The following is a 26642-nucleotide window of genomic DNA, read 5'->3' on the forward strand; positions in this document are numbered from 1 at the left end:
ACCAAGGAGCTGGTCTTGGATTTCGGGAGGTCCAGGACAAAGCCACGTCCAGTGTCCATCAGAGGCGACGAGGTGGAGATAGTGGACAACTATAAGTACCTCGGTGTGTGGATGGACAGTAAACTGGACTGGTCCTGCAACACAGACCATGTGTATAAGAAGGTTCAGAGTAGACTGTACTTTCTGAGGAGGCTTCGATCATTTAACATCTGCAAGAAGCTCCTCTGCATGTTCTACCAGTCTGTGGTGGCCAGTGTCCTGTTCTATGCTGTGGTGTGTTGGGGTGGAAATGTGTCCAAGAGGAGTGTCAACAGGTTGGACAGGTTGATCAGGAGGGCTGGTTCTGTGGTTGGAATGAAGCTGGACTCACTGGTGACAGTTGCTGAGAGGATATCATTGAACAAACTACTGTCCATCATGGATGATGACAGTCATCCTCTGAACACTGTCATCAGTGAGCAGAGAAGCAGAATGAGTGCACGAATGCTCCTACCCAGGTGCAAAACAAATAGACTCAGGGACTCATTCATCCCTCGGGCTATTAAATTGTACAATTCTGAGTTCGGGGGCAGGAGTGGAGTGAAAGTATCTGGATGTTCTGTTCCATGTTAGTCTTTGTATCTTTGTCTTTGTTGTTTTCCTTTCCTTGACCTATGTCCTTTGTCTTTGTCTTTAGACTTAGATTGTGTCATCTTGTTCTTCCTCTTTATGTTCTTCTTATTTTATTTTTTATGTATTATTTTTTATTGTTTATGAAAAATTGCTGGCTATTGGTAAAAAACAATTTCCCAAAGGAGACCTCCTGAGGGATCAATAAAGTTTTACCTTACCTTACCTTAAGAGCTTGAAACTATATTAAATTATATAGATACAATGAATTTAGGGCAATGACATTGGGGTTGAAACAAAAATAAATCACTTATAAAGGGGTTTTGTAGTTATTGTTTTTATTTGACCTTAATTTAAACTTCTTTGATTCAACCTTTTCTATCCATTCATATACATGAAATAAGTGACTTAAATCGTGAAGTTGCTTAATCAGGAGTTGAACTTGGTGACTGCAGCCCAGCCAGTATGTCCTCTGATCCACTCGAAGAAGTGAGCGATCTGCAAAAACCACATTTGGATGATACAACGCAGCAAACATTTTCCCATCATGTTGGATTAACCTCTGTGTAAAGTCCAGGTGAATCCTGGTGTCCACATTTCCTCCCCCCGCTGACGATTCCCCACAAGTACGACACCCCCAGCTCATCTTGACAAACTAGAGGACCCCCGCTGTCGCCATGACAACTGTCCACCTGTCCTCCCAACTCACCTGTCCAAAACAAACGATGCATCACTACATGCTCCACTCACTTTATCGGCAGCTCACCTGCACAGGTCATGCCCGGCCTGAAGCTCTCGCCGTAGAATCTCTGACAGTCATGGATCAGAGTCACGTTTGCCCACTGAAGGACCGAAGAGGAACAATCAAGGACCACCTGATGAGCAGGTAAATTTTCATTGTCATCTCATCATCTCACATGCTCATTCTTCAAGAATAAAGACAGAGGTACCAGCAGTCTGTCCCCATCCAGAGATAGTGCAGGTGTGGTTAGGCTGGAAAAGTTTGGGCGACCAGGGCACGCAGATCGGGGTGATGGATGGATTATCTGAGAGACAAGCTCCACTGCTGTGGTACCTCCTCATCTGCACCAGGGCGATGTCATTCTGTAGGGTTTTTGGGTTGAAACTATTTTGTGGTTTAAAAAGGAATGAGAGGAAGAAATGTTTTTTTAGTGATATATAACTTAAAGGAGAGTTTTATTGGAAGGGGAAAGGCCAGTAGAAGATTATACGAACAGTTCTTCTATTAAAACAGAAGGAAAACTGGTTATGGACCCCATCCATCAATAGTCTGTGAGCACAGACTATTGATGGATGGGGTCCATAACCAGTTTTCTGGTTTCACTGGCCTTTACTTCTGTCTCTTTGGTTCCTAGAATCCTTTCATGTCAGTAAAGTAAGAATATACAGCACAAGAGGTATGGAAGTACAATACTTTCATCAGAATATTGAACAGAATTTAACATTCTAATGTTGTTTTTTTATTTTTTTATTCAATTGCTTTTTTCAGTATTGAATTATTTATTTGAATAATTTAATTCAAAATGTATGTACTAAAAGGTTGATTTTGTTTTTATTGAATTATAATTTTAAATATTTCAAAAGTTAAGACATTTGTCTTTCTTACATGAAGTTTAATATTCTAATTATTATATTCCAATAATTCCAATTTTTTTTTTAATTTCTTTTTGGGATGTTAGAATCAACCGTTGAACATTCTGATGGATCTCATATACTTCCATAAAATTCAAAAGTCTTGGACGTACTCCGGGTGGATGTGGACGTCTTCAACCAAGGCGATGTCAGTGGAGGCCTGAACTGAGTGTCTTCTCCAGAGGGAAAGTTTAACCTTCAACGTAGCCAGGTTTGGTCTGTGCGAGAAAAGCTCAAATCTTTACTGGATGGATCAAAAACATCTGAAAACAAGTGATGTCGAGAATCTACTTAGGTTGAGAATGAGGCTCTGCTGTGGTGGAATCGGAGGGAGGCCTGGCACAGAGATGGAAAGTATGATAACACGAACCAAGTGAATTCAATATCTCAGACCTAATGCAGTGTGCAGTGGTGATCACCCAGCAGTCGCCAAGATATGCTCCTCCACAGTAGAACCTTCCGCTCTTTGTGATGGCAACCTGCCACTGGATCTGAGTCTGCACACAAACCGGGACCATGTGAGGGCAGGTCTGCCATGTTGTCAGCAACCTGCTCGGACCTCAAACTCACCTTTCCTGCTGGAATCCCACCCACCACTCTTTTGACTCGACTTGACATCAAATCCTCTGCACTCGTTGACACTCCACATGAAAGCCGTGACTCCATCTTCACTCTACTCGCTCTCACTTCTGTTGTTCAAAGAATTACTCATTGAACTGAAATATGAACACAAGCTGATACTACATACCTTTCTTGGGAGAAATATACTCTGAAAGAAAACATGTTGGACTTTGAATGTTTCCAAACTACTCATGAGCATCAGTGTCTTCTTTGATGCATTTAAATTGTGGAATATAGTGATTCAATATAACAATAAACAAACCTGTACTCATTGGCAGAGAGTTTGATGTCTTAGTTGCTGAGGGAAATTCAAAATAAAAGTAAAAAATATAATAATGCTGCGGATCTGATGGTGTATTACCAGTATGTGTAGCTGCTTCATCAGCTCCATCCAAACAGTCCAGTACACCATCACCAACAGACTCTCTGTGCACACACACACCTGTGCTGCAGCGAAATGCATCGCCTCTGCATTCTCCATCGAAACATTGTCATTTTTAATTCAGAATCACTGATCAATATGCACCGTATTCTTGTGTCAGAGTCCAAACTCACTCTTGCAACACATCTCGTCGCTGCGGTCGCCACAGTCGTCAACACCATCACATGTCTGTGGCACAGACACGCACTTTCCATTCACACACCTGAAGTCGCACAAGTCGCCTGAAACAAATGAACACAGTGCCTTGAAATTTCCAAATATCTTGATGATTCAATTTTTGTTTAAATAAAAAACACAGAAAATAGAGAGCACTAAAACTGAAAAGAATTAGCACGATAATAGTACAGTAAAAAAAAGTAGTAAAATAGGGAAAGAAATTGTCCAAAAATACCAGTAGAATTAGTTAGCGAGTAACTGACAATAAATATTTTTGATTTTGAAAACCGTAAACAAAAGCAATGGAAAAATAATGAATATGTAAAACAGCACGTGAAACTGAAAAGAAGTATAATTAGCATGTAAAACTGAAAAGAAGTATAATAAGCATGTAAAAAAGAAAAAAGATAGCACGAAATACCGAACATAATAAGCAGATGAAAGAGAAAAGAATAGCAAGAAAACCATTAAACTAATTAACACATAAAAAAAAAACAATTAGCAAGAAAAACTGAAAGATAATTAGCAGCTATGACACAAACGTATGCACAAAAACAAAGAATCCAAGAAAACCAAAGAACCAAGAATTAGCCTGCAAAACTGAAAACAATTAGCACAAAAATCATAAAAATAATGAGCATGAAAAGAAACAATAATTAGAACATAAAACATAGCACAAAAACAAGAACGAATAATTAGCATGTACTTCACACATTAACTTCTTCAATGAAATGAAATAAAGGTGTGTATAAACCCTGTTAAAACTAATGTTATGTTTATGCTAACCTTTAGTTGGCCAGCAGGTTGCCGTGGCGACTCTCCTGTTGTTAGTGTCAGTCTTGTCAAAGATGGCGCATTCAGCCAGTGAGTTCTCATATCCCTGACATCGCACACTCACACACCTGCGTGGTGGTGTGTAGCCTTGTTGACTTGTCAGAGACGTGTGCGACACAGTTTCCGCTGTGAGTGCGCCACTGTGACGAAAACAACATGAAGTCAGAGGATTAACCTACACGTTTAGATAGAAGGTTTCTCTATCATTTACAGTGGACTGAAACTAAACAGAGGACTAAAGGAAATATAATATTCCGGTCTCACTGTGGGTGACCGGCCTCCCTGCAGACCACGTTGGCAGCAGCCATGTCCCACAGCTCCTCACACACCAGCAGCTCCTCGCCTTTGTTGTTGGCACCTCCTGGAACAAACACCTGCACCACTTCTACGTGTTTCTCGATCCAGGTTTTGAACTTGGTTTCTTCGCCTGCACACAAGAAAGTGGTTTCTCCTTGACCCTTGTTATCTCAGGGTCAAGGTAAACGATCTAACTGTCTTCCAGAAATACATATGCAGTGGTGGAGGTCATTGACCTTGACCCAGAGACAACACAAGGGTTTACTATGTGTATATACTGAATGTATTGATACAATTTCAACTAAATGAATTTCAAATTTACTTCTGTAGCCACTTCTTATCTTCTTCTAAGGTGTTTTTTGTTTGAAAATGGAATCTCATTCATTAGTAATATTTCTTGTTTCTGGGATATTTATTATATATCACTATTTTTCAAAAGACTCATTGATAATATATATATATATATAAAAATAATAGATAATATATAGCTATATTGTGTTTTAAACTATTTAATTGACCTTAAATTAAATGAATGTATTCATCTTTTGAACTAGGAAGATCAGATTATTCTGTACTCTAAAACAAACTACCAGCCTGTCGAATATGGTTTGCTTGAGTCTAATTATCTCACACACACCTTTTTAAGTTGAGTTACCTGTGCATGTGTCACTAAAATGAGACATTTCAGGAGCTTTTGTCCGACAGGAAAAGACCATTGCCTAAAATGTACATATAAAAAGACGGTCAATCTGTGTAACTTGTTAAAATACTAATATACATATTATCTTGTTATTTCACAATAATGGTTACCTGGCAATAAGATAAGAGTGTCCTGTTGCCATGACTACAAACTGGGGTCACCTGATCACTTGAACACAGGTAGGGGGGTTTACAAGAACACACGCCGTGAACGCAGTACTTCCATGGTGGACAAAACACCAGGTCACATGCTTCACGAGTCAACCTGACATTGTAGAGAAGCAGATTATATATATATATACAGTGCCTTGCGAAAGTATTCGGCCCCCTTGAACCTTTCAACATTTCACCACATTTCAGGCTTCAAACATAAAGATATAAAATTTTATTTTTTTGTCAAGAATCAACAACAAGTGGGACACAATCGTGAAGTGGAACGAAATTTATTGGATAATTTAAACTTTTTTAACAAATAAAAAACTGAAAAGTGGGGCGTGCAATATTATTCGGCCCCTTTACTATCAGTGCAGCAAACTCACTCCAGAAGTTCAGTGAGGATCTTTGAATGATCCAATGTTGTCCTAAATGACTGATGATGATAAATAGAAGGCACCTGTGTGTAATCAAGTCTCCGTATAAATGCACCTGCTCTTTGATAGTCTCAGGGTTCTGTTTAAAGCGCAGAGAGAACCATGAAGACAAAGGAACACACCAGGCAGGTCCGAGATACTGTTGTGGAGAAGTTTAAAGACGGATTTTATATCTTTATGTTTGAAGCCTGAAATGTGGCGAAATGTTGAAAGGTTCAAGGGGGTTCAAGGGGGCCGAATACTTTCGCAAGGCACTGTATATATATATATATATATATATATATATATATATATATACTCAATAACAAAAACAGACCTCTGTTCCAGACACTGGATTGGTCCCAGGAAGTCGTCTGTAGTGTGAGTATTAATCTGAAGATAAAAGTACAAAACAACAATTATGGTAAATATCCAGAGAGAGACTTGACATTGATATAACATGTAATGAAAGCGTTGTTGTTTTTTATTTTATCAGCACTTGAAAGTATGTTGTATTAATTACATTTATTTCAATAAATATCTTAAACAAACTCACCGAAACGGAACCAAACAGGAAGAAGAATGAAACTTTAATAAATCTCATCCTAAATCGAAAAGGAGTAACTTTTCAAAGGACTGGTCAGAATCATTTGATTTAATGACCGTTGCACCTCTGTTTTCTGTTTACTGATGATGTCAATCAATATTTAACTCCTCCTCAGTTCACGAGTCACAAGCTAACCAGAAGTTGTCGGTGAAAGTTTTTAAAAAAGGTTCCACTAACAGAATAATTGAACACAATTGAACAAGGTAACCGTTAAAAATGAATTGTTTTAATTACAAGTAGTAGCAGTAATCAGTAAAAACAACAGTATCAAAAGTGCATCCTAAAGTAAAGCGCAAAGTTCAATTTCAGAGTACACCACAAATATGTTTCAACCAGGAGAGACTTGGACACCAATCTAAGGAAAACAGGTCGCAGTCAATCACAAGAGCAACAGTGGCAAGGAAAAAACTGCCTCTGAGGCAGAAACCTCACACAGAACAAGACTCTTGCCTGACGTGGGACTTGAAGATGACTGCAGGCAGACTGGAGGTGCATGTGGAGGAGGAGGGATGTGTTGTGCATTTGCAAGATAGATTGACCTGCATATAGATCTATGTGCTAACTAAAGGCAAAGTCCTAATGTTTAAACCCAACTCTCACTCACATGTTTCAGTTGTCGAAGTCTTCCTCTCCAAGATGCAGTGACTGATCATGATGACACCCCCCAAAAAAGTTTAAAAAAAAATTCAAGATGCAAATAAAATATTTATAAACCATGCATTTTAATTATTATTATTTTTTAAATAATACCTGATCTCAATAAATAAATACAAATACACTTTTAGCTGTCAAAAACATTTTCTACATCTTCTTCTCTAAACTCATGAGGGCAGCATTAATATAGTGAGAGGGCCACGTTTGATCCAAGGGTTGATCTACATTTCGGTGAGCTTTTTTGCAGTGTAGCGTGTGTAGTGCTAGTGATGAGTTAAAGCAGGCCTCATGAACCAGCTGATGAGGTATCATGATACAGTGTCTTCATTTTGAAAGACCACTAGATGACACTCTCGAGTCTTGAAAATGACACCAGGTTTTATTGAAATCTGAAGATTGATAGACTTTAGTAGATCAGAGCCAAAGAAAACAAGTGCCATCTAGTGGTCATTTAAAATGCAGATACTGTATCATGATTCATCATCTGCTGTTTCATGAAGCCTCATGAAGTATTAATGTGTATTAATAATTCAATTCAATTCAATTTTATTTAAAGTGTCTTATCATAACAAAGTTATCTCAAGACACTATACAGTTGAAATAAGACTACAGTTGATTAAGGAAAAATAGATCCCAGCAATTCAACAAAGAGCAAGAAACAAAACACTGTACAGTGAGCTGTACAGTGAGCAATGGCGAGGAAAAACTTCCTTTTAGAAGGCAGAAACCTCGAGCGGAACCAGACTCATTGTTGACGGCCTGCCGCTTTGACCGGCTGGGAGGAAGGATGGGGGGGTAGACGGATGGATAAGGAGAGGAGTGAGGGAGGATATAGTGAGAGAAAAGAGGAGAGTGTAGGAGGGTCCATGGGGGTGCTGGAGAGAACTCGGGATCTGATGACGTGGTGAAGATCCTGGATCAGCAGCAGCTCTGGAGGTGGAGCCCTGGGGCTCCGGGAGAGAAAATAAAAAGGTGTGGGTTTGGGACAAATGTATACAATACACAGGTATACAGTCTCCGGTGACGGGTGAAGATATATAGAGGGGAGAGGGGGGGGGGGAGGTTGAAATAGCCAGGCCAGAGGGCACATACCTAGCACAGCAGATCCCCCCCCGGCAGGCGAGATAACCACCAGAGCCGACCCTAAACACCAGCGAGAAGGCGGACCACCACCGGGGGCGCGAGAGGGCAAGCACAGGCGAGGACGACCGAGGAAGCAGAGAGGGGGAGGCACCAGGCGCAGGCACCGGGGCAGAGGGGCAGCCAGAAGAACCAGTCAGGGGATAGGGCCCCGGGGCCAGGCCGGGCGACGGAGGACCCCCAGACCGTCAGGCTGCCACCAAGTCCATAGCAGGGGACCGAGTCAAGGAGATAGGGATCCACCACAACCACGGCGGCGGAGCCCCCCCCAATACCCTGCGGACACGGCCAGTAGCCGGGTCGAGTGCCACTGCATGAGCCCGGGGGAGCAATGGCCAGGCACCGGCCCAGGTCCCCCGGGTCACAGGGGGGCCACGGTTGTGCGGGCAGGGCGGGGGCAATGGGGCTGCAGCCGTCCGGGAACGGCCCCCAATCTTTGAACTGTAGACCGTCCCCAACAGCCGCAGCCCACCTCCCCCATGAGGGAAGTTTTAATAGTGTTTTCTTTCAGCTTGTGCCTTTAAAATTCCTCCCTAACTTCTGGCAACCATTGATGATGAGAAGGGCCAGTGATTGTGGAGGCAGGTCAACAGTTGGAAATGTCGGTCTGTTCCTTTAAAGGTTTATGTAAGCAGTAAATAAAAGATTACGTTTACTGCATAAATTGTCAATACCATCAATGTGAGCTAAAATGTATTATATTATCGTGACTATCAAAGAAATTTGGGCAGTGTGTGACTGTCTTTATTAAATGTATTCATTTGTTAAATAAACAACAATGTTCTCAATATTAAGTCATTCAAGAAAATGCCACCAGTAATATTCCTCAAACATGTTTTATTGCCTTTGTCAAGGAAAAAGTGTTCACACAAGCGACACATAAAACTGACACCATTAAAACACCACAAAAAATAAATAGAAATGATTTGGTCTTCAGTTCGATACATTCTTGATCAGAATCGTTTTGATCTTTGCTACTAGATTTTCCTTTAAATATATTTATAGCATATCCTTCTTCCTGCAATTTCTTTTTAACGATTTAATTTACATATTAAATGACTAGATGACGTCAGACAGTTCTGTAAGGGCTGGTGAAGCTGAAGTACTGTCCTTATTATCAGAGCCCAGAATGTGGCGCACTCAGCTTTCAAAGGATGTGAAGTTGTTAAAAGGCCAACAACATGGATCATAGCGTGTTAAATGGACAAAAAGAACTTAAAGTGCTTTTTTACCTCATCAATTTAATAGCTTAAAAAACATTTTGTGTTTTAATGTGAAAGTTGCTCATTTGATGCTATAATGTGCAACAAAATAAATGCAGGCAAGTTGCAATACAACGTTATCTGGAAAGAATAGTATTTAGGATATTCAAACCAACAAAAGAAAAAAAAAGAAAAACTTTTTTTTGTTTAAAATAACTGTTAATTGAAGCAAACGTGGGTAAATTAATGGTTCATTGCTATGTTTTAATACATTTGTCAGACTGATGGAACATTTAATTAGGGAACATTTTGATTAGTGCTGATGACTTCAAAAGGCTCAGGTAAAGAACCCTGATGAACTCCCTAACTGACATTTACACTGTGACACAAGATGAGCTATGAATTAATGATGCGTTTCCTGCATTGGTCTGAGATGACGTTTAAACATTGAACCCAATAGAAAGGAGGCAATAACGCTTCGCCTTTAAAATGATTGCTGTTTATCTGCAAGTATTTTTGTGATTCATATGTGATGCATATTTATATGTTTCGTGCTCACTTGCAGTGTGTCATACATGTATATCCTGGGTGTATAAGCCACTTTTGGTGTCAAGGCTTTAGCATGCATGTGAGACAGGCTGCATGTAACACCTGTTCAAAATTGTTTAACTTTAATCCTGTACAATGAACCTTCAATGACAAATAAAGACACAAAAGTTAAATAATAAATAAAGGCAGAGGTAGAATAATACAAATGCACAAAATTGAAAAGTAAAAAAAGTATACACATAAGGCTGCTTTTTCGTGTGGATGATTTATGATCATGGTAAAGTTTAAATTTTCATCTTAAAAAATGTCTTAGATGAATAAACTTTATTTGTCCCTCTGGATATCTCCTTTGGGAAATTGGGTACCGGTTTACCGGTCGTTTTTTCAGAGGGTCACTAGTCTGACTTTTAGTTTCTGTTTAAATGCACAAAAGGTTCAATGGCAGCAACAAATTAAATAAATAAGCAAATCAGATAATTGTTAGAAACCAATAGAAGCCTATTTTGTCATTGTAATTATTCCTGGTGTGTACTGACACTAACTGGTTTGTTCAGTTATCAAAACACAAATGTAGCGAGGAGGGGTCCTGGAATAGTGCAGGCAACTACAGGATACTTGCAAGAGGCACTGAGTGCAGCCGTGACATTGTATTTTCAAGTGTAGCTTGAGTCTAGCTTGAGTCTACACTGAAGCTATGATGGTCTTAGTTTAGCAATGACAAGCCACGAATAGATCTGGAAGATTTCCTAGTTTTCCAAAGAACAAGTATTTTCAAGTGTTCATTATGGCGTTCCCACTGGTGTTCCTTTGAGACTGCCAAGGGCGGCGTGGATCCTGAAGTGCAGCCGAGACTCCATGGAGTAGTCTTTGTAGTTCGTCCTGGGACAGAGAGGAAGGGGGTTTGAATCAGGTTTTATAGTTCAAGTAGTAAATGTTTTTATGTTGCTGAAAAGGAAAAATCTGCTTTTAAAAATAAAACATTGTCTAAAAAAAATATATCTCAGATATTTTCTGGTCTGTTGAGCTACAAATGATGGGGGCTCCTTGGCCAGACTTATGACATACCTTAGTACAGGAGTGTCAAACTCAATCCCACAGTGGGCTAAAATCATTAACTGTCCAAGTTGCAGGCGTCGGAGCTAAACATGTGTTTTGCTCAGTTGAGAATGAGGCCAAGACTTAAGTGGCTTCAAGAGTATCCAGCTAACTGTACAGTATTTATTTATTTGCATGTTAAGGGTTTGAACAACATTATCAATCTTCCTGACCAGTACGTGGCGACGAGGAACACTTACTTGGCTTTCTCTATGAAGGCGGCTGCTTTGGCAAAGTCTCCCTGCTGTTTGTAGAGCAGGCCCAGCTCATACAGAGTGAAGGGGATCAGGTAGTGGTCGTACTTGATGCGGCTGTCACTGTGACAAACAAAGAACCGGTTTGAATCAGGATGTGTAAATGACTGTGGTGAGTGTGTGTGTGTGTGTGTGTGTGTGTGTGTGTGTGTGTGTGTGTGTGTGTGTGTGTGTGTGTGTGTGTGTGTGTGTGTGTGTGTGTGTGTGTGTGTGTCTGTGTGTCTGTGTGTCTGTGTGTGTGTGTGTGTGTGTGTGTGACTGTGTGTGTGCGCGCTAGTTACCTTGATAGAACCTGTGTGAAGCACAACTCAGCCTGCAGTAACCTGCCCAGATGTTTCAGACACAGACCCTTCAACATCTGGAGCAAACAGCTGTCGTCCTGGTGAAACTCAGACGGATCTAAAGCACAGGGAAGACAAAACACTTACTCAACACATTCAAGGTGCAGTTGACACACACACATAGAAACACACAAAGAAAGAAACACACAGATAAACATGCACAAACACACACACTGGAAAATATTCACTAACACGTCACAACTACAAACACTGCCTACAGAAACCATATATATAGATATATATATATCTATATATATATAGATATATATATATATATATCTATATATATATATACAAAAATAAAAAAGCATGTGAGGAAACTTACTGGTGTCGATACGCAGCTTCTCCTCCGACGCCTCAATAGTGACCAGTAAAGACTCAGTAAAGTCTGATCTCTTCCCAAGGATGGTGAAACCATTCCAAACATACATCATCTCCTGCAGGGACATAAAGATCAGCATGTGCAGAGGCAGAATGTGGAAGAGAAGAAGTGTTGAGCTGCACTACCAGAGCTGGGACCACCAGAGGGACTGGGTTTGAGGACTTGTACCGTCTGGACTTTCTTACTGCAAACTTCTCTGTTGGAATGGACTTTCCTGCAAGTCGCTGTTTCAGACCTTCCACCTGCCTGTAGCACCACATCAAGGTTTTTTCATATTTTTAATCATCTTATTAGCAACAACAACAGCTAAAGATCATATTTTTCAAACATGTTTGTACATAAGTAGATCGTCACTAAAAAATACCTGAACAGCTCAGTGATGTTTTCTCCAGTCTTCTTCACCTCCTCCTCAGACATCATGCTGAGGATGGCTGCCTTCTGGAACACATAAATCGCCTGACAAGAAAATGACAATAAGATTGAAAACTAGAAAAAGCTCAATGGCTCAAAAACCTGGAACATGCATGCATAACACACTGATCATTCCATTACGGTTTTAATTGGTCGTATAGAAACCTAAACAAAAAAATAAATAAATGGACGTCTTTCTCGAGAGTCTTCAACTCAGTATATTGAATACAGGTTAAAATCATGTTACAAGAAAACAAATGATGCCTGTTACTCTATGTTACACCAGTTTTTAAGATCGATATATACCGGTTACAAAATACTATTTTGTTATTTTTGGTTGTGGGCAAAAGGCAAGCAACACTAAACAAAATTATAACAATTATGCACTGCTACTGTTAGTACTTCAGGCTTCAAATATAATGAAATTATATCAAAGAGGGAAACAAAAAGACCATGGGTGTGAGTAAAAAACGAAAAAAAAAAAAAAAAACACTTAAATATTGCAAAATATTTTTTCACAATACCGCAGCACTGAATCAATTTAAGAAAGGCTTTCAAATCCATTTTATATTTAATGGTTTATATTTCAACAATGGGTGTATAAAATTACTGTTTTGACAAATAACAACCAAATATTTTTACAATTTTGTGTTGCAATCAAACTTCCAGCCACTAGATAGCAGCAGTTATTACGGCCTCTGCAACTTAAGGAAGAATTAAACTCATGAGATACAGGCAATGCCTGAGGATGAGAGGATACAGGTTCACTCCAGCAGCTTTTGAAGCCGATGTTTGGACATATTTTTGTTTCAAAACAAATAGAAATCTCTTACGACTTTTTAAAGAATCATGTGGTCTTTAAACTCTGCAATACCAGAGTCAAGTACTCGAACAATACTACAAATATATCCGTGTTCTTGCAGTATTGCAATTTATCACGATATATCTTATCGTTGCCCCTGTATTGTGCTATGTTTCGATATTGGTGCCCCCAATAAAGACTCCGTCTACATCTGTGAATGAGCTTGTGCAGAAGGTACCTTGGACCAGCGGCTCTCCCTACAGAGCAGGTCTGCATAGCGGTACGCCTGCTGCCACTCCTGCTGGTATGAGTGAGTCCACATCAGCTCCCAGTAGCACAAGTGATGGATCTGCTTCCACTCCTGCTGGCTGCTGATACATTCCTCGTAACGGGCCCGGGCCTGACACACAGAAGAGAAGAGTTGATTTGTGTGTATGCAGATAAAGAGACAAATTAACTTTCTTTTAACTTTATAACGTCTAAATGGATTTATTGGCTGAACAAAAATGAGGCATCAACTGACTTCAAGTTTATAAATGATTCCAGGTTCCATCAATGTTTTCATAAATGATCAACTTATATAAGTTAAAAATGTATTTAAAAGTATCAAAACGGAAGTTTACTTAATGTGTGTTTCAATATCATTGTTAATATAAATCATGCAATTTTAGTAATTTCCACAAATGTCCCTCATGTTTAAGTCAATATTAATTCAAATTAACCTTAACCAAATTTGGGTCCATACTAATGTACTACTTCATATTACTTACATGTTCTTCTGACCATGTAAAACAATGTTTCTTTAGGTGAAATCAAAAGCTTCAACTTTCATCACTCAAACTCTCCAGAAGCCAAGGTCTCAAGCAGGCAGACTTTAATTAGATTTATTTGATTTCTTGGTAGTAAATAATGGTCAGTTTAATAAGTTTTCTGTCCTTTAAGGAACAGATAAAAGTACTGGTCTACTTGTATATTCTGAACATTAAATCTGCAAAAAAATGAAAATAAAAACTATAATTTCCAAAAGTTTTATTTTTTTTGTTGCAAAAAGAACACAAATAAGTGCATCCTCTTTTTCTTTTACTAACAATATAATTGCAAACTGAGCTTTTGGTGCTAGTTCCAATCACACAAAGGATAGGTTTAGATTTACCAGTAACACCTTGAGCATTTAAGAATGCAAATTTTGTAAATTAAATATGCACATTGTTTAAATAAATGTATATATATATACAAAAATGTAAACAATTTAAGCAATCAAGATTTTTTATGTTTTTTTTATTTTCATGAAGGGTCCTGGGTCTTGGTTGGGTCTTAAGTGTTTTGCATAAAGTGAATGTATTTAAATATTTAACAAAATGCAAACTATAAATGGCAGGGTTATGGTAGAGTTTAGTTAAATAAACCATCCCTTATTCCTCTTTATGAATGATGGAGGCACAACTTTTTATTTTAACACACACAGAAAGAGCACCCAACCTTCTCAAAGTTTCCTCGTAGTGCAGAGATTCGAGCAGAGTAGAAGAGAATGATGGAGCCCTGAAAAAAGCAAACAAATCATTGATACATTCGGGGAAAATGTCCATATTCATTTGTGTGTGTCATGTGCTCACTTTGGGATATTTGTGTTGGTATGGCTCCAGCAGAGCTTCTGCCTCCACCAGGTTTCCCTCCCCAGTCCCTGTTCAGACACAGTGTCTTTGTTAACTTTTAGTTTAAAACAAAAACAAGAAGTTATCCTACCAAGTATGAGTGAAACATAAGTGTGATAGAAGAGTAGAGTCAGAGCGCTGAGGATGGAGCGTAGACTCTGGCTGGAGGCTCCTTCCCGAAGCTGAGACAAACCAAACTCCTGCAAGATAACAAAGTGAAAACATTCATACGAGCTAACCATATAATCATTCCTTTCTTTCTCTTTAAATTGCTGATTTTTCATTCAACAATGGAAGTCTATTATTGACTTGAAAGTTTCAACATAAACGATGCAGAACAACTATCCCAGCCACTAGTACTGCAGGAAATAATCCCAAAAACAAAGAGTTTGAGGTTCTTCCTCATATTAACCGGGAGTTACGTACCCTGTTTCCTGAAAATCCAATGAACTCCAACAACCTAAGAATCCTCTGAGGGAGGAGGGACAACATCTGGAAGCACAAATTTGAATTGAATATTTTCTCTACTTGAGGTTTACAGTACAAAAAAAAAGTAGCTTATTTTCTAGTTCTTTGTTTTGCAAAACATACCAAGTTGAATGAGCCGATTCCAAGCTTGACGCCTCCCTCGAACTGTTGGAACGAATCAGTCAAGTTCTGAGGCACATTAAGAACGTTCTGACAGTCCCTGTGTTGCAAACAAAAATAATAAAGTGGAGTTAGCAAATACTGTGTGATCCATGCTCAAGAACAGGGGTCTCCAAACCGGTCCTCAAAGGGATGGTGCAGGTTTTTGTTCCAACCGATCAAGCATGTACAGTTTAACCAATGAGGTTTCGTCTTAAACAAGCAACACCAGACTGACAGCCAACCGATTACACTCTGCTCTGGATAGGTTGGAACAAAAATATGCACCACGCTGGCCCTTTGAGGACCGGTTTGGAGAACCCTGCTCAAGAACCAAGACAAGGGATGTCAAGCTCAATCACACATCAGGCCAAAATCGTTCAGCAGAAAAATGTATTCTTGTTGTGACATTATCTTTTCCTTTGAGGAGGCTAAATCAAACTTTAATTTATCTGAATTGTGTTTTTTCTCTATCATCAATAATCCCTCTATAATTGTTGATGACGACAAACTGTTCCTTATCTTAAACACTGGTATAGATACGATATCAACATTACATTTAATCTACTTTGATTATAAGCTAACACTTTGCCATTGAGCAATTCAATTGATCACCTACTTGTAAATTTGGTAGCTGGTGCGAATCTTGATGCCACCTTTGATGAAACTGATCATGTTCTCATCCTGGAACATAAACAAACATTATGACCACCTGTCGTAACTACAAGTAAAAATCATGATAAAAGTGATTACCTGCACAAATGTCAGAGTGGCTTTCTGCAGCAAACACTCGGCGTAGCAAATTTCTGCGTGCATCTCCACTGAAAACAATTAAACAATTCATTTGTTACTCCGCTTGAAAGGAACAAAACACACACACACACAATCAGACACACACCTTCTTGTAGGTTTGACTGCTTGTTGATGAGGCTGGACAGAGATCCTACCATAGAGTTCTTCTTCCGGAACCTGCAGAAACACGTTTCATTTCAGTCGTAACACATCTCATCCATCATTAAGGGACGGGAAGATCTTCACCTCTGACACGTGTTGAGTGCCTCCTTGATGGTTGCCATGGCGGCCAGGATGTCTTTATGTTCAAAGGTCATAGTTGCCTGCATCACCAGGATGCTGCTGTAACCCAGTGCGTGGTACATGCTGTCTTTCCACCTGCACACAAACATCGACACAATAATGAGCAGCGAAAGCATCAGGATCAATTAGAGGATTGGAATAAATAATTAATTAACACATTTTGAGTAAATATAGTGAGAAGTCACTTTTTTAAGCCCACAATATTAGCACCTGAAATTTTAATGTACCTGTATATCAATGTATTCTATTCTATGATAATCTTTGTATCCTTTTAAGATCATTGTGTTGTTCTTTGCACTTTGTTCTTTTTATTTGCATTCATGAAACTTCTGGACCTTCTATTGTCTGCTTTGAACAGGAAACCTAATTTCCCCAAGGAGATGTCCAGGGGGATTAATAAAGTCAATTAAATCTAATCTAATCCTAAATTATATATTTTTTAACACAGTGTACATTTATTATTATTCATATGATATTGTATTATTAAGAATCTATATTTCTATCTATACTTGGTAGTTTAGCCTGTCAATAACAGTTACAAACCTGTACCATGTTTAATGAAAATTAGCATCTACATTTTTTGAATATCCTATTAAATAACAAAAGGACTTCCATAAAAATGACACCCAACTCCAAAATAGAAAGGAAAATATTATTTCATCCCTGTGGTTGTTACATCATATTTGCCTTAGATGAAGTGAATGTCTTAAATATGCCTTCGTCTAAATAGCATGTGTAAAACTGCAGGCACAGGGGACTAAACCGACTGCTGAGTCACTTTATGTGGCCTGCCGATTGCTCAGAATCAAAGTAGATTATTCTTTATGTTTATTGTGAGCACAGAGTTTAAGATAAGATAAGGAAAATAAATTATCCAAGAGTAAAACTGATGATAAAGGAAAGGTATTGGTGAGAATGTTTGGTATAGGAGAACAAACATGGAAGTAATTAAGAAAGATCAAGCCTCAAAAGACCTTGAGTGCAAACATTGTTGGCCCCTTGTTTGATTGAGTTTGACACCCTGTCCTAAATGATAAACAAAAACAGCACTGGAGTCGTTGAACTACATGAAGAAACAACCTATAATCTGTCTTGAATCTGGAACACGCAGTGGTTAGTGCTCATTTTAGGTGTCCACAATGTATTGGGTGTTTCTGGCCTGTCTATGTAGCTCCTGGTATGAACTCACCATGGCTTTAGAAGGTCCAGGGCTTCGGAGAACTTGTTGTTGAGGACCAGATTGAGAGCACACTGGGTCTCCTGGATGGCTGTCTGCAGGTCCATCTGACAGGCCCTGAACAGAAACACACCACCAGGCGTCAGGTTGTGATGATTACTACTCACTTGTTGTGTTACTGTGCGGTGGGACTCACGCTGGTATCCGATCAAAGGCATCTTCAAAACAGTCCTAGAAGTGAGAAAAAGTTTAGATGAACGAGAAAGTTTGTGGCAAGAATAGTGACATTCCTCACATTCCTGCCCTCCAATCTAGCTGTGTTTTTTTTTATCCAAACCCTGAAAACTAGGGGTGAGAAAGAAATGGAATCACTATGACTTTTAAATGATCTTGGAGTCTGCCGAAGATGTCATGCCCTAGATTTTAGAGTGAAAATCCAATTTTGGGCCACATTCTGTTATTTATCTCCAAGCGGAAACAGGAAGTGAACTGGAGGGTAACAGTGCATTGATTTCACACACACAAGCACGCAGTGGAGACCCAGTAGCAGGCTAATAATAGCCCCACTAGATCCTTACATAATACAGTACAGCTGCCACAAACACACACAAAGCGCCTGCAGGCCATCGACCCACTGTAGCCACATCCAGAAAGCCACCCTGTTACACTCACTGGAAACTATGAAGCCCCCAGATTATCCAACAAGTCATGCATCTCAAAGAAAACCCGACATGTTAATGATAAACAAAAGGAGCCACAAAACCAATATTGCCTACAAAAAAGCCAACTCATTTTAAAATGCTGTCATGGATATGATGTCGGAGTTCTCTTTCATTCCAGGTAACGCCTAATCAGCTTGTTTTTGTCCCATCAAGAAGCTATTTCATGTAAACCAACGACAGCCTTCATGCACAAACTCCTCTGTCATTTTGGACAAATGCAGAAGAACCTGCTGGGTCAGCATTTTATCCTGCAGCACAATTGACTTTCTTAAATGCTGCTTCAACAGAAGAGAGTAGATGTTGTGTTTGCATTAAATCTTCTTTTAGTTTATTACATTAAAATATGATTGAAAACGATGATTCACAAACTTCATCTTTACAGGAAAGATAATTAGGCAAAAGGTCAAGTACATCTTTTTATTTCACGTGTTTAAGCTATTTTTTATTACTTATAGTTGCTTATAGTTTACATCTTCTTCTTAGCTCAGCCTGTGAGTTAAGACTTGTTTTTAAGATAATTTATTTTTTATACTATAGGTATGAAAAACAGATGAAAAGTAACTATGACAGTATAAAATTAGTATTTTAAGGAAAAGCACATTTAAATTTGGGTCTAAACAGGATATTAAAAAGAGGTATTTTAGATAGGGAAAATAACATGAACATAATACTTTTTTTTTACCATAAATGTGTGCTGAAAAAAAGCATATCAAAAAAAATATATATAAATATAAACAAAAAATAAAGAAAGAAGATAATTATTTTGCCTGTTTGTCCCAAGTATGACACATTAATGGACAAATGAATCAATAAAAGCTTTAAATTGTGCCTAAATATATTAAAATCAATTTAGCAATTCTATAAAAGGTTAAATTGATGTGATAGGGTGCTCTTTATCTTTATTTAAAGCTGGAATGATGTTTCTACGTTAATGTATGCCAGAGCAGATTTTTGAAAAGACCTTGTCTCATTCATTCCTTTTGATAGCAGTTTTTCTGACCTTACGCCGCCCAGTAACGATTAAAATTCCATTTAAATACATCTTGATGTGTCTTCTGAATGTCTTAAGTTACTCATAATGATCATAGATCTCGACAAAGTCGAACATTACATTGGCATTCCTACAATGAGCAGAAATAAAAACATGCATCTTGTTTTAAAAAAAACAACCTCTCTCCGTGGAAAAACCCCCATGATATGCTATTACACACACACAAGTCAGTGTCAGCCACCTCTCTCGTGACAGATCCTAATCAATTAGTCAGGCCTTCACGTTGTGTCTTGTTACCAGACGAACACCAACACCCATCCAGGACAGTCAGAACAACACAACAGCAAAACTCAATTCACACATAATCCAAGTCATGCCCTCGAGAGTATAAATAGATGTTTGAATCGTCAGTTTTTACAGCAGTGCAAGTAGAAATGAACGTAACTGAACCACACATAACTTAAACAACATTCCTATCGAACACCAGTTGAAATAGAAGGGCAGAAAAGTACCTGCATCTGAATTAAAAAATAAAAGTTTGTCTCACTGATGCAAAGCTCTCTGGAGCACTGCCAGGTGTTCAGTTATGGCTCTAGATTAAATTTCAGCCTGAGGAGTCTTAAAACTCTAAAACTCCTAAAGTCTAAAAAGTATTACCGTTCGACTGGCCAGCACTTACAACCAGGAAATGTATAATACACAAATCAAGTGGCAAACTGTAAGATGCTCATTTTGATGTATTCATTTGAATTGTTTTTGGGGTTACACAAGGGGCCAAAACCCTTTATATGTCTAACCTGTGGAATAACAAAATGTCAATTCACTAGGAAGTACGAGTCCGATTCCAAATAGTGATTGTCCTTCTCCAAACACTTAGTAAATGTATTTACCTTTCTTAAACATCAGCATCTTGATACAGTAGGTCACCATATTAATATCAACATTGTTTTACTTTTGAGCAATACCATCCAGCAGGCCCAATAAAATGATATGGTGGGCCAGATTTAGCCTCCTGGCCTTGATTTTGTACGTGCTATATATCATGTCAAAAACAATCATGAGAACCGGTCGGACAAGATTTTTAACCAAAACTGCCGCTGGGATTGTTTTTTGTTTTTTTTACTTTGCATTACAATTATGAGAGATTTTGTAGTTGGACTATTTTTCTAAGTTACAAAAGAGTGTCCAACAACAGGCAGCATAGATTTTATAAGTTACATGTCATTTAAGTTTTTTCACTCTTTTGGATTTCAACTGATTTTTCTGTTGATTTATATCTTTTATTTTGTCCATCCATGTTTTTCTGAACGTCTTTGTGTGTCGTTAGTTTCTTGTTTTTTATCATCATTATAATTATTTTTTGTTTCTGTCTGTCTGTCTATTTAAAGATTGGAAACTAAAAGTTTCAGTCTATAAATACTGGTGAGAAACGCAAAAAACATCATAGTCATCATGTTTAAAACCTGAAAAGCTGCCAAGTAGGTAGTTCATAGTTAAGAGAGTTCATTGCCAGGTGCTCTTTTTTATCATGTAGCAACCTTTGGTTCCACATTAAATGAGAGGGGAAGGGTGTGTTCTTTTGTTTCTCTTGCAGTCATGTCTCAGGTATGATTCAGCTACGTAAATCCAGACAAACCTTTAGATTTGTTGGATTTTGTCTAAAAGTAGAAATATTATTAGGCTTTGCATGATCTCCTGTTAATTAATGTTTCCAACAGGTCCTGTAATTTCCCATTTAAACCACAAGTATGAAAATGAATTGGGAAAAACAGTGACTTAAAAATAATTAACCAAAATACTACCAAAGCAGCTGAGACTACGAGCACAGAAGAGAAGCAACAACAGAGAACATAAAACAATAATAATACAACAATACTACAAAATGAACACACAATTTGTCGTTGCATCAATCAATCAATAATAATTTTTAAAGGAAATAGTAATTAGTAGACAAAACCCAGCAAAACAGGAGCGATCACATGGCGAGATAATTGAGCAAAACGTGACCCAGCAGGAGGACATTATCCACCACAGAGCAGAGATTAGACGTGTGGCAAATATGACAACGGTAGAAGGAAAAGACTTAGCAGGGGCAATGTTATCAAGGACCTGCTGCGTCTTCAACTTATTCCCTTCACTTGTGTGTGTCAGACTTAATGTGCTTGTTGTATTGTGACGTTAAAAAAGAAAGTGATCGATAGCTGTGATTGGTTGGTTGGGTGGCAAAGCATTCTAATAGCTGATCAGGGTCACCTTTACTGAGATGGTTGTTCAGAGTGATGGAACCTCTATTGCAATGTTTTCAAGTTAAAATAAGAGTTAATTACATTTTTTAGTTAAAACAAGTTAAGATTAAAAGGTCACTACTTTACAAGTTTTGTTTAGCCAACAATAAAGAGTACTTAAAGCTTTTGGTCTCCTGAGTGATTTATGTTAAGCAATAAGTAACTTTTTAAGACTCTTAAACAATTCCTCCTTCAGGAAGGACGGGAAAATGTTTACCGGTATTCAGCAAAAAGAGTAAGTAACTTGGTGGTACCATAAGTGGCTCCAAAACCAGATCTTTGTCCACGCATGAGGACGATGGAGAATAGAGCGATTATCATTGTGACACAAACAGTGGTTACAGAGCTAGAAACTCTGTCTCGGATCATTGCTGAGTTTATTGGTCCGAGGAGCCAAACTCACATCATCTCCTCAACATTCCTTGGATAATTTTGAGCGGCATTCCTCTCTAATAAGATAAGTGAGGTTGGATGTTGACAGAGGACTGTTGTGTTGGACAGGAGCTGGTGTGATGTGACGTGACATAGAGGACACCAAGCCTGTCCACCTCATTTACATGTAACCAAACTAACTCGCCACCAACACGACATCAGGCAACACTCTGCACAACTCCTACACATTCAAAAAACACTCAACAACTTTTCTACGACGTGTACTGTCTAGGGCTGTGTATTGGCCAGAATCTGGCGATAATATACAATAGGTATCATGATACATGTGTGACGATACAATATATTACAATACTGTAGGAACAACGATATTGTTTCTTTAAAATAAACAACAATTAGCAAATACTTTCTCTAATCAAATCCGAAACGCACAATATTTGAGTGTTCATTGTAAAATAAAATATTGAATGATTGTCTTTTAAACACACACTATTAAAAATAGAAACCATTAAATAACTTTGAATTAAAATAAATGTTACTTTGCCATTGAATATATTATATTCCATAATATATAATATATAATATATATTTATATTATAATATTGCCATATATCGTTATATCGATATTTTCTTACACATCTAGCCGTCACTGTCATGATTATTTAAAAATCAGAAGTATAAGAGAGGAACCTCGAGACAACCAATAAAGCCATGGATGAGGTAAAGGAGGATAGGAAGGCTGATTTGATCTGGCAACCCTTGATTGGGAATGACAAATAAAAAAAGAATGTAGAAAGATCAATTCTCTAGGCTAGAACAAATGTTCCTATTTTACTACAATAAACTTCCTGGAAAATAAAACGGCAATTAAAAACCACAACTTCAAATCCATAAACATTGAGGAAGCTCTCTAAACTCTCGAAGGCTCAGATTGACCATTAACCGCCACACCCAGCAACAGCCATATCAGATGCATGTGATCAGATTTTCAAAATGGAGAAAATCTGTACAGAGTCGCTAAGCAGCCCGCTAAAATCTGATATGTCCTTTGTGCACACAGAAAAACTACATTATCGCTTGATGCTGATCTTTACTTTAGGTGGGAATTATTTTTAAACACTTTGGCAAAAGCTTGTAGAGCGAGGATCACTCAAACAGGTTGGATTAGTATTTCAACACCAAGAAATGACCTGAACATTTTAGCAGTAAAGTTAATGTTTAATAGAAATTACACGTTAAAACCAGGAGAGAACCGTTTTTATAGTGTTTTAGTGCAGAAAGAGCATCATAAACGTGTTCCTTCCGTCAAAAGGTCCATCCAAATCCCCTCCCAATGTTGCTGCTTTTATCGAGCGAGAATAACAATGATTGCTGTGGTGTCAATATGTGTCTCTCTTTTGCATGGTGCGGTTGTTATGATACAGACGTCAAATAGACGTCTTATCTCTTCGCTTTCTCTGAAGAGTAAACTGTTTTTTAAACTGAATTTATTATGACACCTTTCATTTTATTTTTTTTATAATTAAAACATTTAAACTCCACCTAGAAGGGTAGCATGTTACCTCAAATTTGAAACAACCTGCAACCCAATACAAATTAAAAATAAGTTATATAAAAATGATTGTTTAAAATTTGTAAGAAATATTATCAATGTAAAAAAAACTCTAATGAGGCAGATTTTGCCTCCATTTGCTTAAACTGAGAGATAAATGGACTCAATAACATTTGATGCAGATGATAAGACATTGAATAGCGAATATAATGTAACATAAGAAGGAAGTATTCAAAGTATGACTGCAGGCCACATTAATAATTAATTCAGACATTCAACTTTTTCTATTTCATTAAGCTTAGAAGCTGGATTTAGAGTTTTTACAAACTGCTAGATGGTTTATCTGTACATACATAGTACAGTATTTACGTACACATGACAAAATGAGGAGTTAGTGAGGGCCTCTCGAGGGCATGACACATATCATCTAGCTAATAATGTTATTAAAAAAAACATGATTTTTGTGTATACAATTAAGTGCATTTTATATTACTATATATTTATTATTGTAAAAAAAAAGAAGCATTGCCTAATATAGTAATCTTACGCTACACTGGTGTGTCTTGTTTATGAACGCCTACCATGCTTTTATATTTAATGTTAAATGTTTTTTTTTCCCCCGAATTACGAACTGTATCAAGTGAGAAAAGCGTCACGACAGTTGTATCCAGCTGTGGCTCCTGGATAGAATCGCGTATCGTATCTTGATCCAAAAATAGTAATAATAATCTTATTTCGACCTAACTTGGAAGAAAACTGAAATGTTCTGCTATTATACACACAATATGACCTCATATAATTGAATTTGTTTGAAGACATTTTAAACATTAACATCATATCGATGTTATTTATTAATTGTTATGACTATATATTTAATATAAGGATGAAACAGTAGTAAACTGACCTACTAGCATAATTCCTTTGGTCGGTTTTGTGAACAAAAATCTAGGCATTTTAAATCTAGTTGCCGATGACATGGATGTCGGGACAATAGTGTAAAATAATGGACTCCCACCTCCTCCTCGACGGTGTCTCCGTTGCCGACGTGGGCCATGTCTGTCTGTCCCGGTCCGCCTCCTCCGTCAGCACCGGCTGGTTCGGGTTCAAGTCGGGATACTACCAGGAGAACCGCAGTCCCATTCACGTCCCCTCGTCCAGGTCACGAACCAACCGAAATCCCTCTCTATTTTCTGAGGCGACGTGAGCGTGTTGCCTCCAGCTTCGAGCCGGTTCCGGTGCTGAGTCCAGTGGACACCTTTCCTCCCCCAGTCTTCCGCGACGAGAACCCGGCCAGGCTGTGACGGAGCTGGAAACACACTGGAAACACACCTCCTTCCTTCTGCCCGCCCCTCCACTGCTGACACTCCAGATGTGCGAGGACACGTGGGAAGAAACGCTCTTTACTTGTCATAATAATAACAATTAAACAAATGTCATTGTGTCATGTATGTATATACATTTGAACAACACATGTCATTAAAAAACAAGTTTGCTTTTGGAAAGAAAAATACACCATCTCAAGCCTTATACTAACAGCAATTACAATTAAAAATGCTATTTGTCTATGGATAGTTCATATATAAAGCACATTTTATTGTGTTTAACAATTTGTGTATTTGCCTTGAAAGGTATTTTCAGCTTTGAGCCTGAATCAGCATCTGGGAAACAGCATCCAACATGTTCGAGGATGGCATCGATGCAAGGAGAAATGAAGGGAGGGTTCCACTGGTTGTCCATGAGAAGAACATTCCCGTTTGTTTACAATTGTTCTTTCCACTGAGTCAAGATACAACTGGAGTATGACAAGTGTGATATGTAGCATTTTGACAAACCATACACATTTTAAAACCTGATCTAGAACATCTAGAGCCAAACCTCTTCCTCCACTTGGTAGGTCCGATCGTAACCTGGTCCACCTTCAGTCACAGTACATTCCTCTAGTGCAGAGACAGACTGTGACCACTAAGACAATCAGAAAGTGGACACCAACTGTGGAGGACGCCATCAGAGACTGCTTTGAAACAACAGACTGGGATGTGCTGCTGAGGTCTCATGGTGAGGACAACGAGGGACAGACACACTGTCTAACGGATTATTTTAATTTTTGCTTGGACGTTGTCGCCCCTGCTAAGACTCTCTGCTGTTACCCCAATAATAAACCGTGGGTAACAAAGGAGGTCAAGGATGTCCTTAACAGGAAGAAAGTGGCTTTCAGGAGCAGGGACAGGGACACCATACGTCAGCACAACCGGAGGTGAAGCGATGCTTGAGGGAGGCAAAGGACACCTACAGGAGGAGGTTGGAGGAGAAGCTGAGCCGAGAAGAAATAAGAGAGGTCTGGGATGGTGTTAAAACCATCACTGGACACAAGACCAAGGCCTCTCTGACTGCAGTGGACACGGTGGAGGAGGCAAATGGACTGAACAACTTTTTCAACAGGTTTGAGCTGGTCACCTAACCCTCACTGCTGCCCGCCTCAGGACCTGCCCCACCTTCTTGTGCCCCCCCCAGCTCCACACAACCACTTCCCAGCTTCACCTCACTCCAGGTACAGGATGTACTTCGGAGGATTCGTCCAGGGAAGGCTGCTGGTCCTGATAAGGTGTCCCTAAAAAGATCAGACCGAGTGTGCTGAACGATTACATCTTCCACACCAGCAGTTGGTGTGGAAGATGCCATCCTTCACATCCTGCATCGAACCTACTCCCACCTGGATAAAGGAAGCGGTTCAGTGAGGATCCTGTTCCTGGACTTTTCTAGTGCCTTCAACACGATCCAGCCCACTCTGCTGCAGGACAAATTGACAAAGATGCATGTGGACCCTGGTCTGGTCT

At 38.8% G+C, this 26642-nt stretch overlaps 2 protein-coding genes across 3 annotated transcripts; both read right to left on the minus strand.

Annotated features, from left to right (window-relative positions):
• Positions 1-766: 766 nt before the first annotated feature.
• cfi (complement factor I) lies at positions 767-6508 on the minus strand. 2 transcript variants are annotated; one of them, XM_087788303.1, is made up of 18 exons: positions 6437-6508; positions 6218-6273; positions 5423-5576; positions 5268-5331; positions 4580-4742; positions 4268-4455; positions 3439-3546; positions 3245-3358; positions 3146-3181; positions 3011-3031; positions 2833-2951; positions 2656-2759; positions 2554-2598; positions 2376-2480; positions 1552-1735; positions 1376-1484; positions 1170-1318; positions 767-1107 (listed from the first exon to the last, which is right to left on the minus strand). In XM_087788303.1, the coding sequence occupies exons 1-18, from the start codon at positions 6482-6484 to the stop codon at positions 1039-1041; spliced, it is 1836 nt and encodes a 611-aa protein (XP_087644429.1). In that variant the 5' UTR covers positions 6485-6508; the 3' UTR covers positions 767-1038. The 2 variants fall into 2 exon arrangements, with proteins under 2 accessions (XP_087644429.1, XP_087644428.1); XM_087788302.1 differs by lacking the exons at positions 767-1107; positions 1170-1318 and having other exon boundaries at positions 1417-1484; positions 1560-1735.
• A 2603-nt stretch (positions 6509-9111) lies between these two features.
• On the minus strand, positions 9112-25092 carry ttc39b (tetratricopeptide repeat domain 39B). Its single transcript, XM_087790123.1, has 19 exons — positions 24824-25092; positions 18065-18099; positions 17881-17985; positions 16635-16766; positions 16495-16565; positions 16350-16417; positions 16216-16280; positions 15561-15657; positions 15396-15461; positions 15061-15169; positions 14931-14998; positions 14797-14856; positions 13556-13717; positions 12469-12560; positions 12230-12350; positions 12048-12159; positions 11663-11780; positions 11328-11444; positions 9112-10911 (listed from the first exon to the last, which is right to left on the minus strand). The coding sequence occupies exons 1-19, from the start codon at positions 24860-24862 to the stop codon at positions 10815-10817; spliced, it is 1734 nt and encodes a 577-aa protein (XP_087646249.1). The 5' UTR covers positions 24863-25092; the 3' UTR covers positions 9112-10814.
• Between the last annotated feature and the right edge of the window lie 1550 nt (positions 25093-26642).

This window comes from Callionymus lyra, chromosome 4 (genome assembly GCF_982586985.1).
Source record: "Callionymus lyra chromosome 4, fCalLyr1.hap1.1, whole genome shotgun sequence".
Taxonomy (NCBI): domain Eukaryota; kingdom Metazoa; phylum Chordata; class Actinopteri; order Syngnathiformes; family Callionymidae; genus Callionymus; species Callionymus lyra.